Source organism: Canis lupus, chromosome 30 (genome assembly GCF_003254725.2).
Source record: "Canis lupus dingo isolate Sandy chromosome 30, ASM325472v2, whole genome shotgun sequence".
Taxonomy (NCBI): Eukaryota; Metazoa; Chordata; class Mammalia; order Carnivora; family Canidae; genus Canis; species Canis lupus.
The window spans coordinates 8,184,835-8,199,772 of NC_064272.1; the positions used below are offsets into that span (position 1 = coordinate 8,184,835).

Genomic DNA, 14,938 nt, shown 5'->3' on the forward strand with positions numbered 1-14,938 from the left:
GGCCATGTCCCTGGGTAAGCCTCACCAGGGCTGAGACTTTTGTCTGTCTTTTTGTCTGTCAGGCCCCCAGAGCCTGGAACAGTGCCTGGCAGAGAGTGTGCACTCACTTGTGAAAGAGTGAGCTTCTGAACAAATCCATCCACTGCTTTTCTAGCATTATCTACTGGTTCATTGTCCCTGCAGATTTATGACCTTCAAGGGCGGTATTGTACTTAATCTGTGACTCCAGCACCTAGCCCAAGGCAAGGCACAAAGTAGGTGCTCAAAGCTGTTTTGGATGAGTGAATGTACGTGAATGGAAGCAGTCCCACACCCCGGGGCTGTGCTTGGCGTTTTCGGCCATTCCTTCGCCAGTGTGGAGCCGGTCAGAGGCAGGTTAGGTAGCACTTGCCTTGCGTTGGCCAAGTCCACCAGCTCTGTCACTTCCGGAAAGCTGGTGGGCCCCTCTATGTGGGAGAGGAGAGGCCAGAGCTGCTTGCCTTTGTCTTGTGACGGTAGGATCAAGACAGGGATTAGATTGAGGGGCGGGAGGATCTCCTGAGGACCCGGGGCAGCGGCCTGTTCGGAGAGGTCGGAGCGGGAGCCGGACGAGGAGGCTGAGGGTGCGAGGGAGGAAAGCCTGGGCATGCAGGGAGCCGGAGACCGGCCCGGAGGCTGGGGCTGGACGGCGCTGAGCCGGTAAGGGAAGAGCCTAAAAAAGCCGGGATTGCCTCCTCGCGTCAAAGCTCGGAACTGCACCAGGGTCCTATACCGAAGGGCCGGGGTTCCGCGGGGCCAGCCCGGCCCCCAGCAGGCCTGCCCCTCTGACGCGTCCGGGGCTCCGCCTCCAGCCGAGAGCTCCCGCAGCACTTCCGGCTCCCGCCCTCAGGGGCTGACCCGGCCCAGGCCCTGCCCCGCCCCCGCCTTGGCCCCGCCCCCGCCTTGGCCCCGCCTCCTAGCGGCCGGCCGCGATTCGTTCCTACGCGAGCAGACGTGGGGTTCTGAGAACCCGGAAGTTACGTTATAGGCGCGCGTCCCGGGGGCGGGAGTCAGCTGAGCTGCCGGGGCGAGGTTGGGATCTTCTGGAAGCGGCTGAAGGGAGCCAGTGATCTTTCAGGGGGCGGGAGCGGGGTGCAGGACTGCGCCAGATTCAGGGGGTGGGCTCCCCGGGCTTCTCGCTCTATAAGGCGAGAGCGAGAAAATCCTCGGGAATTTTAAGAGGAGGAGTGGGCGGCGGATTGCCAAGATCTGTCAGGTTCTTGTCGCGGTTGGGGAGACGTAGTTTCCAATCCAGGGCGACGGGGATCCCTGGGGGAAGCCCTGTTGTAGTCCCTGGGCCCGGGACGGAGGGCCCAGAGGCCGGGCACCATGGCGTCCATCCTGGATGAATACGAGGACTCCCTGTCCCGCTCAGCCGTCTTGCAGCCGGGCTGCCCCAGCGTGGGCATCCCCCACTCGGGTAAGGGAGTGAAGGGTGCCGCTCACCCTATCCGCTCACCTGGCACCTTCGGGGGACGATCAGGGGAGTAACTCCAAGAGGTCCGGTTCATCGCCCGGAGGTGCAAGTCCAGGTCTAGGCCCCTGATTCTCCTCAGGCTCTCTCGGCCCCCAGCTGGTGGATGGTCGAAGTTTGAAAAGAGCAGCAAGAGCAGCCTCGTGATCTACGCCCTGCCACTAGGGTCCTGAGAGGAAACTGGGACCTAGATAAGGAAGTGACTTGTCTACAGAGCCACTGTTGAGAGAACTGAGACTAGGCTTCAGGCGGCAGCCAGAGCTTATGCTTTTCCTACCAGGCCCCATCTGGAGGTGGGAGGAAGAGAGTGGTCAAAGAAAATGGTGGAAGGGGAATGTTGTAGGGGAAGGAAGGCTGGTTCTAGAGGGAATTTCGTCACTGAACAGGGAAAAATGAAGTTATTTTAGGCCTTTGCTAGATCTGGGTGCGGCCTGGTGTTGAGGGGAAATTTTTGTAGAAAGTAGGACAGAGTGAGCAGAGGAGTCTGAAGTGCTGGGATATTTTGTGCAATGGTAAAAACATGAGAGCAAAAGCTAGAGAGAAAGAAGCTGCAGTTTGATTGGAACTGTTCCCCAGGGCTCCCTCTGCCTTCATTCTTCTGGAGACTCAGAGCATTACTGCATGGGCAGGGAGGAGGGGAGAGAGTGGATCTAGAATACTTCAGTTGAGCTGGGATTGCTGGGCCCAAGATTGACAAGGGGAAACATCCAACCCTTCCCCCTCGGTACCATTGGGAGCAGGTACATGACAGTGCAGCAGCAGGCCTGTGGTTCAAAGAATCCACCCCTCAGGGCTGTCATTATGTGTGAAAAGAACCCAGGATCCCTATTGTTGAGGTGATTAGCAGACTACTTGATATATTGATAATTAAACTTTTAACCAAGGGCTTGAGGTTAGGAATATGTTGGGAAGGTGGGGTGGAAACTTTTTTTGTTGCCTCTCCTTGTCCTTCCTCCATGTTTTCCATAGCTAAGCTTTAATTCCCTCCTTTCCTGTAGGGTATGTGAATGCCCAGCTAGAGAAGGAAGTGCCCATCTTCACGAAGCAGCGCATTGACTTTACCCCTTCTGAGCGTATTACCAGTCTTGTCGTCTCTTGTAATCAGCTCTGCATGAGCCTGGGCAAGGACACACTACTCCGGTAAGTGAGAGCCCAAAAGGTTTAGGAGTAGGGAGTAGATTAGTGGTCACTGACTGGGGCCTTTCTTTCACTGCAGATGAAAGGTGTCTGGGAATTTTCCAGAAATATCCATTCCCAAAGAGAATTAATATAGTTAAATCAGGTAGACCTGGATCAGATCCCAGATTTCCACTTACCAGCAAGTCATCCCCAGTCTCTCTAAATGTGTCCCTTCATCTGTTAAAGATAGTACCAACTCACAAATTAGTCATATTGATCAGGGGAACTGTCTAGAGTCCTAAAGTAAATCCACTATAAATGGAAATAATATATCTCAATAAAACTGGAAATAAATACATACATACATACGTTAAGTGGAAATAATATATAACAAAGGTGTCAGCAAGCAAAATCGTTTATCCAGAATAACTATCTGGGATAAAACAGAACTAAGCTTCTATATCACAAAAATAAGTTCCAGGTAGAATAATGATTTAAATATAAAAAATACACTGAATGTCAAAAGAATATTTAATGGGAGCACCTGGGTGGTTCAGTCAGTAAAGTGTTTGACTCCTGATTTGGGCTCAGGTCATGATTTTGGGGTTGTGAGATTAAGTTTCACATCGAGCTCTGTGCTGGGCATGGAGCTTGCTTGAGAGTCCCTCTTTCTCTTCCCTCCCTTTTCAAAAAAATTAAAATATAAAATAAAAAAAAATAAGAGAGGGGTGTCTAAGTGGCTCGGTTGGTTAGGCATCTGATTCTTGATTTCAGTTCAGGTCATGATCTCAGGATTATGAGATCAAGTCCTGCATTGGACTGAGCACAAAGCTTGCTTAAGACTCTCTTCTCCCTCTCCCTCTGTCCCTCCCCATACCCCCTTCCACTCGTGGACTCGAGTGTGCACACTCTCTCTCTTTCTCTCTCTAAAATTAGTTAAGTAAATAAATAATGATAAACTTATAAGAAAAAGCATTTGAATCAGGTCACGGTCAAAGATGGTGGAAAAAATGATGTTTCTCCACGTGATTAAGGATTTACATCCCTATTCCTTAAAAAAAACCCTTACAAATTAATAAGAAAAAGACACTTCAGGAGAAAAGGGAGGGCAAAGAATATAAACCAGCAATTTACAAAAGAAGAACTGTGCCTTTCTAGTAAACATCTAAAAATATTTTCAGCCTTTGGGTTGTACAGTACCATGTTTTTAACCTATCAGATTGACAAAAATTAGAAACAGTAACATACAGTGCTGGTGAAGACACACAAAGGAGGACTCTCACATGCTGCTGGTGACAGTGTAAATTGCCACCATGTTTTTGGAAAAGTAATCTGGCAGCATTATTTGTAGTAGGAAAAACTGGACTCAAACTGAATGCCCATCAACAGGAAAAAGGTAAAATTATGGTTGAGCCATAAAGGGGAAAATTATGCAGTTTTTGAAATAGTGAGTTAGAGCTGTATCTGTTGACACAGTAGAATGTTCATGAAATATCATCAAGTGAGAATAGGAAGTTATAATTTTTTTTTTAAATGCTGAGTATCTTTTTTTTTTTTTTAAGATTTTATTTATTTATTCATGAGAGACACGCAGAGAGGCAGAGACACAGGCACAGTCTCAATCGAGTGATGTGGGACTTGATCCTGGGACTCCGAGATCACGCCCTGGGCCAAAGGCAGATGCCCAACCACTGCGCCACCCAGGCGTCCCAGCAAGTTGTAAATTAATATGTATATATACAGACACAACATGAAGAATTTTTTGTTAAAACATAAAAACTGAGGAAACAACTATGTTGTAAGCATGGAGAAAGACATTAAAACCAATTTTGTCTATGGAGAATGGCAGGTTTTAGAAGAAATCACTATACATCTTTGATTGTTTAGAATGAGCATATAATTTGAAAAGAATTTAATAAGGGAAATATAACTTACAGGAACACTTGTCAGGGTTATCATGAAGATTTTTTTTGTTTTAAGATTTTATTTAAGAGAGAGGGAGCAAGCATGAGGGTGGGGGAGAGCAGAGAGAGAGAGAGAAAAAGAGGCAGATTCTCTGGATATGGGGCTCCAAGCTCGATCCCAGGACCCTGAGATCATGACCTGAGCCAAAGGCAGACACTTAATCGACTGAGCCAACCGGGTTATCCCCATGGTTATCCTGAAGATTAATGGAGCTCTACTAGGTTAAGCTCTTGGCATGGTGCTTGGTATATAGAAACCGCTCAGTAACTGTTAGCAATCTGGTTGCCTGTCTTCCCAGACGTACTGCAGATCTACTAAGAAGAGGAAAAGACTTGTGTTTAGTGACTTCTCAAAATGAAACGGAAGAATTCTCAGGGTGGAGGGTTCTTAAGTAGGACCCTGTATGTATTTCAGAGTTCCCTTGGGATTGTATGCAGAATTTTTTTTTTTTTTGTATGCAGAATTTTATGTGCGAATATAGATTTCAGGGCAGAAGGACTGTGGCTTTCATCAGTTATAAAGAGGTTTGTGATTTTGTGATTCCAAAAAATGATCTGTCCTTCTCTGGAGTGATGCTGTGATTCTTGTCTCAACAGCATTGACTTGGGCAAGGCAAACGAACCCAACCACGTGGAGCTGGGGCGCAAGGATGATGCCAAGGTTCACAAGATGTTTCTGGACCACACTGGTAAATGGTGGTGGAGGTCTGAGGTTGGAGGGCGAGTGGAGCAGAGGGTAGGTCACTGCCTGAGCAGGTGGGATCTGAGAGTGGTAAAGGCAAGGAGGAGGCTGAGGGTGGGAATGGCAGTGTTCTGTAAGGTGCCATCCTCTCCCCCACTCCAGGCTCTCACCTGCTGATTGCTCTGAGCAGCACTGAGGTCCTCTATGTGAACCGTAACGGACAGAAGGTACGGCCACTGGCACGGTGGAAGGGGCAGCTGGTGGAGAGTGTGGGCTGGAACAAGGCACTGGGCAGTGAGAGCAGCACAGGCCCCATCCTGGTCGGCACTGCCCAAGGCCAGATCTTCGAAGCAGAGCTCTCTGCCAGTGAGGGTGGGCTCTTCGGCCCTGCCCCGGATCTCTACTTCCGCCCATTGTATGTTCTGAATGAAGAAGGGGGTCCAGCACCTGTGTGCTCCCTTGAGGCCGAGCGAGGCCCTGATGGACGTGGCTTCGTGATCGCCACCACCCGGCAGCGCCTCTTCCAGTTCATAGGCCGAGCAGCTGAGGGAACTGAGGCCCAGGGCTTCTCGGGGCTCTTTGCTGCCTACGCTGACCACCCACCCCCATTCCGTGAGTTCCCCAGCAGTCTGGGCTACAGTGAGTTGGCCTTCTATACCCCCAAACTGCGTTCTGCACCTCGGGCCTTTGCCTGGATGATGGGGGACGGCGTGTTGTATGGAGCATTGGACTGTGGGCGCCCCGATTCCCTGCTGAGCGAGGAGCGTGTCTGGGAGTACCCAGAGGGGGTAGGTCCTGGGGCCAGCCCACCCCTGGCCATCGTCCTGACCCAGTTCCACTTCCTGCTGCTGCTGGTTGACCGAGTGGAGGCAGTGTGCACCCTGACGGGGCAGGTGGTGCTGCGGGATCACTTCCTGGAGAAGTTTGGGCCACTGAAGCACATGGTGAAGGACTCTTCCACAGGCCACCTGTGGGCCTACACTGAGCGAGCCGTCTTCCGCTACCACGTACAGCGGGAGGCCCGAGATGTCTGGCGCACCTACCTGGACATGAACCGCTTCGACCTGGCCAAAGAGTATTGCCGAGAGCGGCCTGACTGCCTGGACACTGTCCTGGCCCGAGAGGCCGATTTCTGTTTTCGTCAACGCCGTTACCTGGAGAGCGCCCGCTGCTATGCCCTGACTCAGAGCTACTTTGAGGAAATCGCCCTCAAGTTCTTGGAGGCCCGACAGGAGGAGGCTCTAGCTGAGTTCCTACAGCGAAAACTGGCCAGTTTGAAGCCTGCTGAGCGAACCCAGGCCACACTGCTTACCACCTGGCTGACAGAGCTTTACCTGAGCCGGCTAGGAGCACTACAGGGTGATCCTGAGGCCCTGAACTTATACCGGGAAACACGGGAGCGCTTCCGGTCCTTCCTCAGCAGTCCCCGCCACAAAGAGTGGCTCTTTGCCAGCCGGGCCTCCATCCACGAACTGCTGGCCAGCCATGGGGACACGGAACATATGGTGTACTTTGCCGTGATCATGCAGGACTATGAGCGGGTGGTGGCATACCATTGCCAGCACGAGGCCTATGAGGAAGCCCTGGCTGTGCTTGCTCGCCACCGTGACCCCCAGCTCTTCTATAAGTTCTCACCCATCCTCATCCGTCACATTCCTCGCCAGCTGGTAGATGCTTGGATTGAGCTGGGCAGCCGCCTGGACGCCCGGCAGCTCATCCCTGCCCTGGTGAACTACAGCCAGGGTGGTGAGGCCCAGCAGGTGAGCCAGGCCATCCGCTACATGGAGTTCTGCGTGAATGTGCTGGGCGAGACTGAGCAGGCTATTCACAATTACCTGCTGTCGCTCTATGCCCGAGGCCAGCCTGCCTCACTGCTGGCCTACCTTGAGCAGGCAGGGGCCAGCCCACACCGTGTGCATTACGACCTCAAGTATGCGCTGCGGCTTTGTGCTGAGCACGGCCACCACCGTGCTTGTGTCCACGTCTACAAGGTCCTAGAGCTGTATGAGGAGGCCGTGGACTTGGCCCTGCAGGTGAGCCAATGAGTTTTGACCCCTCCAGCACAGGGGCCTGGAGAGCAGTCTCATCAGATGCTGAGGGTTTGGAGTGGGGGGCTGTGGCTAGAGGGTGCTGGCTACTCTTGTGGAAAGGTGCTATAGTATAGAGTTTAAGAACGTGGACTCTGAGGCCAGCGTTTGAAGTCTGGTTCTGCCACTTAATAAGCTGTATGACCTCAGGCTGATTTCCAACCCTCTCTTTGCCTCAGATCATTCAGCCACAAATGGGATAATATTCTAGTACTTCCCTTCTAGGGTTGATGAGCATAGTGTATACGGAAAGTGCTCAGAACAGTGCCTGCCCTGCTGGTAAGTTCTACACATGTGCTAGCGCTAGTAATTGCGTTACAGTCACAACTGCCAGCGGGGAGAGTGCTGAGTTACATTTTTCAATCATGAGTTATCACGTGCCTTTGGATAATATGAAATGCTTAGTGAAAATGCAAATTCCTGGGTCTGAATCCAGGACTTGCTGTATTAGAAAGTTGAAGGTGGGGCCCAAAAATCTGTATTTTGAATATGCTTCCTAAATTATTTTTATTTTATTTATTTATTTATTTATTTATTTATTTATTTATTTATTTATAATTATTTTTTTTTCTTCATTTATTTATGATAGTCACACAGAGAGAGAGAAAGAGAGGCAGAGACACAAGCAGAGGGAGAAGCAGGCTCCATGCACCGGGAGCCCGATGTGGGATTCGATCCCGGGTCTCCAGGATCGCGCCCTGGGCCAAAGGCAGGCGCCAAACCGCTGCGCCAACCAGGGATCCCCCTAAATGATTTTTAAATTTGCAAAAAATCAGGGGTGCCTGAGTGGCTCAGTCAGCTGTCTTCAGCTCAGGCTATGATCCCGGGGTGTTGGGATCGAGCCTCAGATCAGGCTCCTGCTCAGCGGGGAGTCTACCTCTCCATCTCCCTCTGCCTCTCACCCCTACCCCCACCCATGCTCTTTCTCACTCGCTCTCTCTCAAATAATAAAATCTTTAAATAAATAAAATAAATTTGCCCAAATCAAAGCCCCCTCATCGTAGGTAGCTTGTACAAAGCTTTGACAGGGCCAGGCCTGTGATTGAGACAGGTTCCTTTCTGGACCCCCAGAAGCCCCCACATTTCTTGCTGCCTAGAATGTTGGGAATCCTTCCTTGGGACCTCTCCTGGGGCCCAGGTTCCCCCTGGGCGTCTGTGTCTCCCACAGTCTGTTCCAAGGGGGCAAGGGTCTTGACCCTACCCCTCACGGTCTCCCCACAGGTGGATGTGGACCTGGCCAAACAGTGTGCCGACTTGCCTGAGGAGGACGAGGAACTGCGTAAGAAACTGTGGCTGAAGATCGCTCGGCACGTGGTGCAAGAGGAGGAAGACGTGCAGACAGCCATGGCCTGCCTGGCCAGCTGCCCCCTGCTCAAGATTGAGGATGTGCTGCCCTTCTTTCCTGACTTCGTCACCATCGACCACTTCAAGGAGGCGATCTGCAGCTCGCTCAGGGCCTACAACCACCACATCCAAGAGCTGCAGCGGGAGATGGAGGAGGCCACAGCCAGTGCCCAGCGCATCCGGCGAGACCTACAGGAACTGCGGGGCCGGTACGGGGCAGTGGAGCCCCAGGACAAGTGCGCCACCTGCGACTTCCCCCTGCTCAACCGGCCTTTTTACCTTTTCCTCTGTGGCCACATGTTCCATGCTGACTGCCTGCTGCAGGCTGTGCGGCCGGGCCTGCCCGCCTACAAGCAGGCCCGGCTGGAGGAGCTGCAGCGGAAGCTGGGAGCTGCCCCGGCCCCTACCAAGGGCTCCGCCCGTGCCAAGGAGGCCGAGGCAGGGGCAGCCACAGCAGGGCCCAGTCGGGAGCAGCTTAAGGCTGACCTGGATGAACTGGTGGCGGCTGAGTGCGTGTACTGTGGGGAGCTGATGATCCGCTCCATTGACCGGCCCTTCATTGACCCCCAGCGCTATGAGGAGGAGCACCTCAGTTGGCTGTAGGAGGGTGTGGCCCTGCTGGGTGGGCAAGCGGCGGGGGGCACTCGCCCCCTCTGGGGAAGGCCACGCGGGGGTCTGTGCTCAGTCGTTGAGACTGCTGGGCTGTGACAGCATCAGGGAGAGTGGGAGTAGCTGTTGCTGTAAGGTGCCATCCGTGAGTGTGTTCTGCCACTGTCCTGTCCGCGCTCTTCTTCAGAGCTGCTCTAGAGCTGCTGTTATGCCAAGCCGTCTGCCTGCCTCCCAGTAGAGGGCCTTAGTCTAGAGAGGTCAGAATTCTGACCCCATCACTGTCCCCCCTCCATCTAACAGGCCTCTTTTCCTTTTTACTTTCCACAGGCATCCTGTTCACTTCTATAGTGAGACTAGCATTCTTTCTTTTCACTTCATGGCCCTTCTCTCTCAGAGGAAGGCCTCTCCCATATCTGCCCCTAGGTCCCAGAAACCGAAAGACAGCCCCTCCAAGCCCTGGACGTAGAGGATGGGAAAGGTGATGCCAGTGGTGGGTGCCTCTCGTGTACACCTTCTGGGGCTCTGGTGTGTGGGGGTGCCCTGGGGAAGAGGGCCTCATGGAGGCCAGTGGGAGAGGGTGATGGGGTTGGGGAGCATTAAACTGCCTGCACTGCACTGGGGGCTCTGGACTTGATGGCTTTGTGTTGATGCTGGTCTGAGAAGTGTGTGAGTCATTTCCAGGGGGTTACCACAGGGAGGCTGCTGGGACCCTGAACGCTTTCCAGCCGTGGCCTTCACTCCCTCACCTGGAGATGTGACCAATTGATTTTGCTATTCTTGTGATTTGCTCACTCCCTTGTCCCTCCTCCATCCTCTCTGCCTCCAGGCTTCAGCTGGGACCCAAGGCCCCCCATCCTCTCAGAGCAAGAACTGTTCTCTATTTGGCCGGCAGGTGGTGCTGCTCCCCACAGAATCCTTCACAGGCAACTGGGGGACACTGATTTCTTGTCACCTTCTCCACTGCTGCTTCCTCGGTCTGTTCCTCCCTAGCATGTTCTGAGAGTCTATACTGCCTAACCATGAATCTAAGTCCTCATCCTTCTTCCTGCCATTAGCCCTTAGGCCTGCTAGATTTTGCTTGCCCTTCCCTTTGCCAGCCTGGATCCTTGCATCCCCAGCTTCTGCCAGCTTTGAGACTGCCACTGCCACCATCCATGGTGTTTGGCAGATAGATTTTTCCTCATCTGACTCCTGTGACCTGCCCCTCCCTGTCCAGATTACACTTGTGTAGTTTGGCTACCCTAGGGAGTCCTGGATCGGGGCCTTCCTGTGACATCAGAGAGCACCCTTTGCTCCATGGACTGGGGTTCACAGTCCACTGCCCTGCAGTATGGGTGTGGTCTATCAGCTGCCCAGACTGAAACAAAATAACAAAATAAGTGGGTGTTCCTAGAATCAGGCGAGTGAAGCCCCCTGACTAGTGACTGCAGGCTTTTCTCTCCCCTGCAGACTAGCCCTTCTCCAAGACCTTCACCTCCTGCAGTCCTGGTGAAGTCTTGCCCTGCTCAGGTACCTCCAACCACTAGAACAACAGTGTCTCCTTGTGGCCTCTGCCAATGGACAGGCTAGAAGCTGCCCATCTTTGATGAGCCTCAGACTCCCCATCTTCCACCTAAAGCAAGAGGGAGCAAATGTGAAGCAGTTGGTAATCACTGGGTGGTTTGAGAACATCCTAATCCTGTTCCTCGTGTACCAAGAAGATTTAAAGGGCTCTTGTTCCCTCTTCCCATGTGGCCTAAGGCTCCCCTCATACCTAGACCAGCCCAGTAGAGGACTAAGGGGTACTGTTCCCCACTATCAGTATTAGGTCTAAACTTTGACCTGCCACTTACACGGTCACTTGCTTAGAACAGCTTGGGTTGTCTGTCTCTGCACATAATGGGTGCCTAATACATGTTAGTTAAACAAACACTGCCTTATCGCTCCCTCCTCCCGGAGGACTTGACTAAGACAGCCTGGGATGCCCTTCCCCCTTCTGTCCTCTCTGGAGCCTGCCCATCTGGTCCTAGGCTGCTTCCTCTTTCCTGGAAAAAAAGGCCTCAGGCTTCCTTGGCACTGACAGAATGGGGTTCCGTTGAGTCAGGGCAACGGGAAGCCACAGCTCTTAGATCCCTGGAAACCAAGCAAGGCCTGGAATGGAGGGGAGAGAGAAGGCCCTTGGGGCCTTGGCCCTAAGCCTGGGGAGGGCCAGAAGGGGGTGTGGTGGGGGAGCAGCTGTGTGGGCAGAGACCAAGATGAATGAGCTACTCCTGGAGCTGTCACTGGAAATAGGAGGAGTGGCCACAGGCAGTGACGCTGAGAACAGGGCAGGAGGCCCGTAAACAAGGAAGCCACCTGGGGGAGACTCAGGGCGGTCACTGGTCCTGGGGAGCAGGTGCTTCCTGAGGCGCGCCCTTGAGAGGGCTCTAGGGGGCTGCCTGGCCAAGTCATCAGCTGGCACGAGGGGGCGCTGTCGACTGGCTTCCCGAAACCACTGGCTCCTTTCCACCGCTCCACGGGGAGTGGCCATCGGAGGGTGTGACAACCCAGGTCTGAGCCCTGGCTTTCCCCGCCGGCGGCCCTCCCTTCTGTCCCTAAGGCAGGCTGGACAAGGGCACTAGCCCTGGCAGGTAGGGCACGGGGCTCCAAGCTGGCCAGCACGGGTGTGAGCTCATTCCCCCAGGACCACCAGTTCTCGCATCCCCCCTCCCCCCACCCCAGAGCTTAGGTTGCACACTGGGCCCGCATTGACCTCATTGGTTGGGAGGGGGCTCCGAGGCTACCAGGCTCCAGGCTGCCCTTGGAGCTGCCCCCCTGGCGCCAGGGAAACAAAAGGTTAGGGGGCGCAGAGGGAGTTATCTGGCCCCAACACCACCAAGGGATGGGGAGGGGCCCAGGAGGGGCATACCTCCTCCCCACTCCCCGAGCTCTGCAGATTCTTCGAGACACTTTCACAGGCGGAAATTCCCAGAGGTCAGAGGAGGGAAACGGTTAATTCCTTTTATTCAATGGGTCCCCCCTACACGCCTCCCCCCAGCTTCCTCCCTCCACTTCCCGCCCCCCCCTGTGTGAACAGGAAGTGGAGAGGAAAAGGCTCCGAGCTGAGCAGCTGGGAGCAGGAGGCAGGGAGTGGGCGGCCGGCTTGGTGCCAGCCCTGCCCAGGCCTCTTGGTTGCTTGCTGGAGGGCCAGACCCACCGTGGCCTGGGAAAGAACCTGCAGCCCTGCTGACGAGTGGCAGCGGAGCCGGGTAACAGCCTAGTGTCGGAACCTCTTCTCTCAACCTGCTTCTAGGTCAAAGGCTGCTGCCAGAAGGGCGCAAGGCATCCTCCGTCCAAGACACAGCTGCCCTTGCCACTGCAGCCCCACCCCCACCGCAGGCTGGGCATCCTGAGGCTGGCAGGCATCTCTTCAGGCAGCCGCCAGTCCTGGCACTGGCTCCAGCACTCAGCCCCTTGGCCCTGCCAGTTCTTTGAAGCTCATGCAGTGCTTCCTGTTTGGGGCAGGCAATGCCAGAGCCCCTCCCCCACCATTGTTCTGTAGAGACCATAGGTCCATCTGTTGCCCCATGGTGGGGCCCCTAGGCAGTGCCACACGGGAGCAGCACCACAAAGGACCCTGCTGGCAGCTTTGATTGTGTGGAGTGAAGCTGGGGCCTGAAGCAGGTTGAGGGTGAATGGTGGTCAGAGGCAGGCCTGGCATGGGCAGTGGGCTAGAAGGAGGATGCTAGGTAGTTCTAGTCCCAGGGCAATCAGAGCCCCCAGCTTTCCCCTCCACCTGGAATGTGGCTAGGATGCTATTCAGGGAGCTCTACCTGCTGAAGCCACCAGGAGAGGAATGCCATTCTCATGCCCAGTCTCCAAAAGGGGAAACTGAGGCAGGGGGCCAACTTTGGTCTAGGATGGCTGATAAAGGAGGCACAAAGTACAGTTCTTCTCTCAAGGGGATTAGCCCTTCTTGCTGATTACCCTCTGATTGGGTGCTTTCCTCTCCCCAAGCTCTTTGCTGTTTCTCAGCTTCTGCCTTGAAGTAGCTCTTGAGCTGAGAAGTCAGGAACCACACAGGGTCACTGGGAGGTTAGGGTGGCCCTAGGTTGGTGACCAGCAACCAGTGTGCACTGAGAACAAGCCCAGGCAGGCCCAGCAGGAAAAGAGAAAGGGGCATTGGTCTGGCCCCAGGAAAACGGGTGCTGCTGAAGTTCCCAGATGGTCGGAGCTGAGTCTGTTTCCCAGGTGCGGGGGCAGGCGCTGTGTATCTGCAGCTCACCTCCTCTGCCTAATCTCACAGCTCTGTCTCCAACCTCCTTCCTCCCACAGGGCTGGAAGCCCAGACGAGGTCTACCCCACTTCCCTTACCAGATTCTCTGGCTTCTCACCAGCCCAGAACCTGAACTACCTAGACCATGCCTCCCGAAGGTCAACAGTGCCGAGACCTTGGCTGCTCTTGTTCAAAGAAAAGCCTTCATGGATGTTTGGTGCCTGAAATTGAAATGCTGAGCGTCCCTGGTGGAAGCTGGGCCGAGAGGTCCACACCCCTGTTTAGTGTCCTCTATTCCTCCACCCCAATCTCTGTGGGATTGTCAGGATGCTGAGAGGAACCCAGTTGGAAAACCATTGAGCTGCCCATCCCACCTCGTGAACTTAACAGATACTGAATCTCAGAGGAGAAATTGGTGGCTGACGTGAAGCTGTAGCCAGCATCCCGTCCCTTCTCCATGAGATCCACCATAGGAACCCCCATGCCCATTGGGAGCCAAACACTGTCCTTGGCTTCACTGTGCTCACTCTCCATCTCTAGCTAAAAATGCATTGAGCTGAGGGAAAGGGCAGTGATTTGGAAAGAGTAAGTGTTAAGTCTCTGCCATTTACCGGCTGTCAGGTTAACCGTCCCCTCAGAACTTCCAATATCTTCACTCTAAAATGTGAATAAATATTACAGAACTTGGAGGCTCAAGTGTAGCTTAGACAAGAACAGTGCAGCATATCAGGCCGGGCCCCTGAACAATTCCTGTTGGCTTGTTTCTCTTCTACTTCATTCTGTGCCTCATTCCTCTGGGACTGGGACCCTGTAAGCCCTATCGTGGCTCTTCCCTCACAAAGCCCTCTGATCTTCTCTTTGGGAAGCAGAGAGGAATTGGAAGATTGAATTGCTTGAGAAGGCTTCTCTGGTCTCTCAAAAGATGACAATTCTAGGGAAGAGGTTCAGGATGATCCTGAGAGAGGAATCCCTCAGGCATATAGAATATGGCCACTGAGGGCAGCCTGAGTGGCTCAGCAATTTAGCACTGCCTTTAGCCTGGGGCCTGATCCTGAAGACCTGGGATGGAGTCCCACATTGGGCTCCCGGCATGGAGCCTACTTCTCCCTCTGCCTGTGTCTCTGCCTCTCTCTGTGTGTGTCTCATGAATAAATAAATAAATAAAACCTTCTAAAAAAATCTTAAAAAAAAAAAAAAAAAAAGAATATGGCCACTGAGGTAGGACAGGAGTGCTGCTTTGGGGGGTGGGGTTCCGGTTTCCTGGAGGACAGAGGACACTACTCTTGCTCCAGGGCCAGATAGGATAGGCTGAGGGAGCTGGGCCAGGCGTGGCTCCTGTGCCAGCCTGCCCTCAGGGTCCAGCCCAGAGCTTGCACAACAGCCTGGCTGGCTGGCTGGCACTCCCCT

General features: G+C 53.7%; 1 protein-coding gene across 2 annotated transcripts; it reads left to right on the forward strand.

Moving 5' to 3' along the window:
- Nucleotides 1-1,018: 1,018 nt before the first annotated feature.
- On the forward strand, nt 1,019-9,912 carry VPS18 (VPS18 core subunit of CORVET and HOPS complexes). 2 transcript variants are annotated; one of them, XM_025473156.3, is made up of 5 exons: nt 1,019-1,438; nt 2,491-2,632; nt 5,173-5,264; nt 5,420-7,290; nt 8,566-9,912. In XM_025473156.3, exons 1-5 carry the CDS (start codon nt 1,348-1,350, stop codon nt 9,289-9,291), a joined length of 2,922 nt encoding a protein of 973 aa, XP_025328941.1. In that variant the 5' UTR covers nt 1,019-1,347; the 3' UTR covers nt 9,292-9,912. The 2 variants fall into 2 exon arrangements, with proteins under 2 accessions (XP_025328941.1, XP_025328942.1); XM_025473157.3 differs by lacking the exon at nt 1,019-1,438 and adding an exon at nt 1,645-1,785.
- Nucleotides 9,913-14,938: the final 5,026 nt, after the last annotated feature.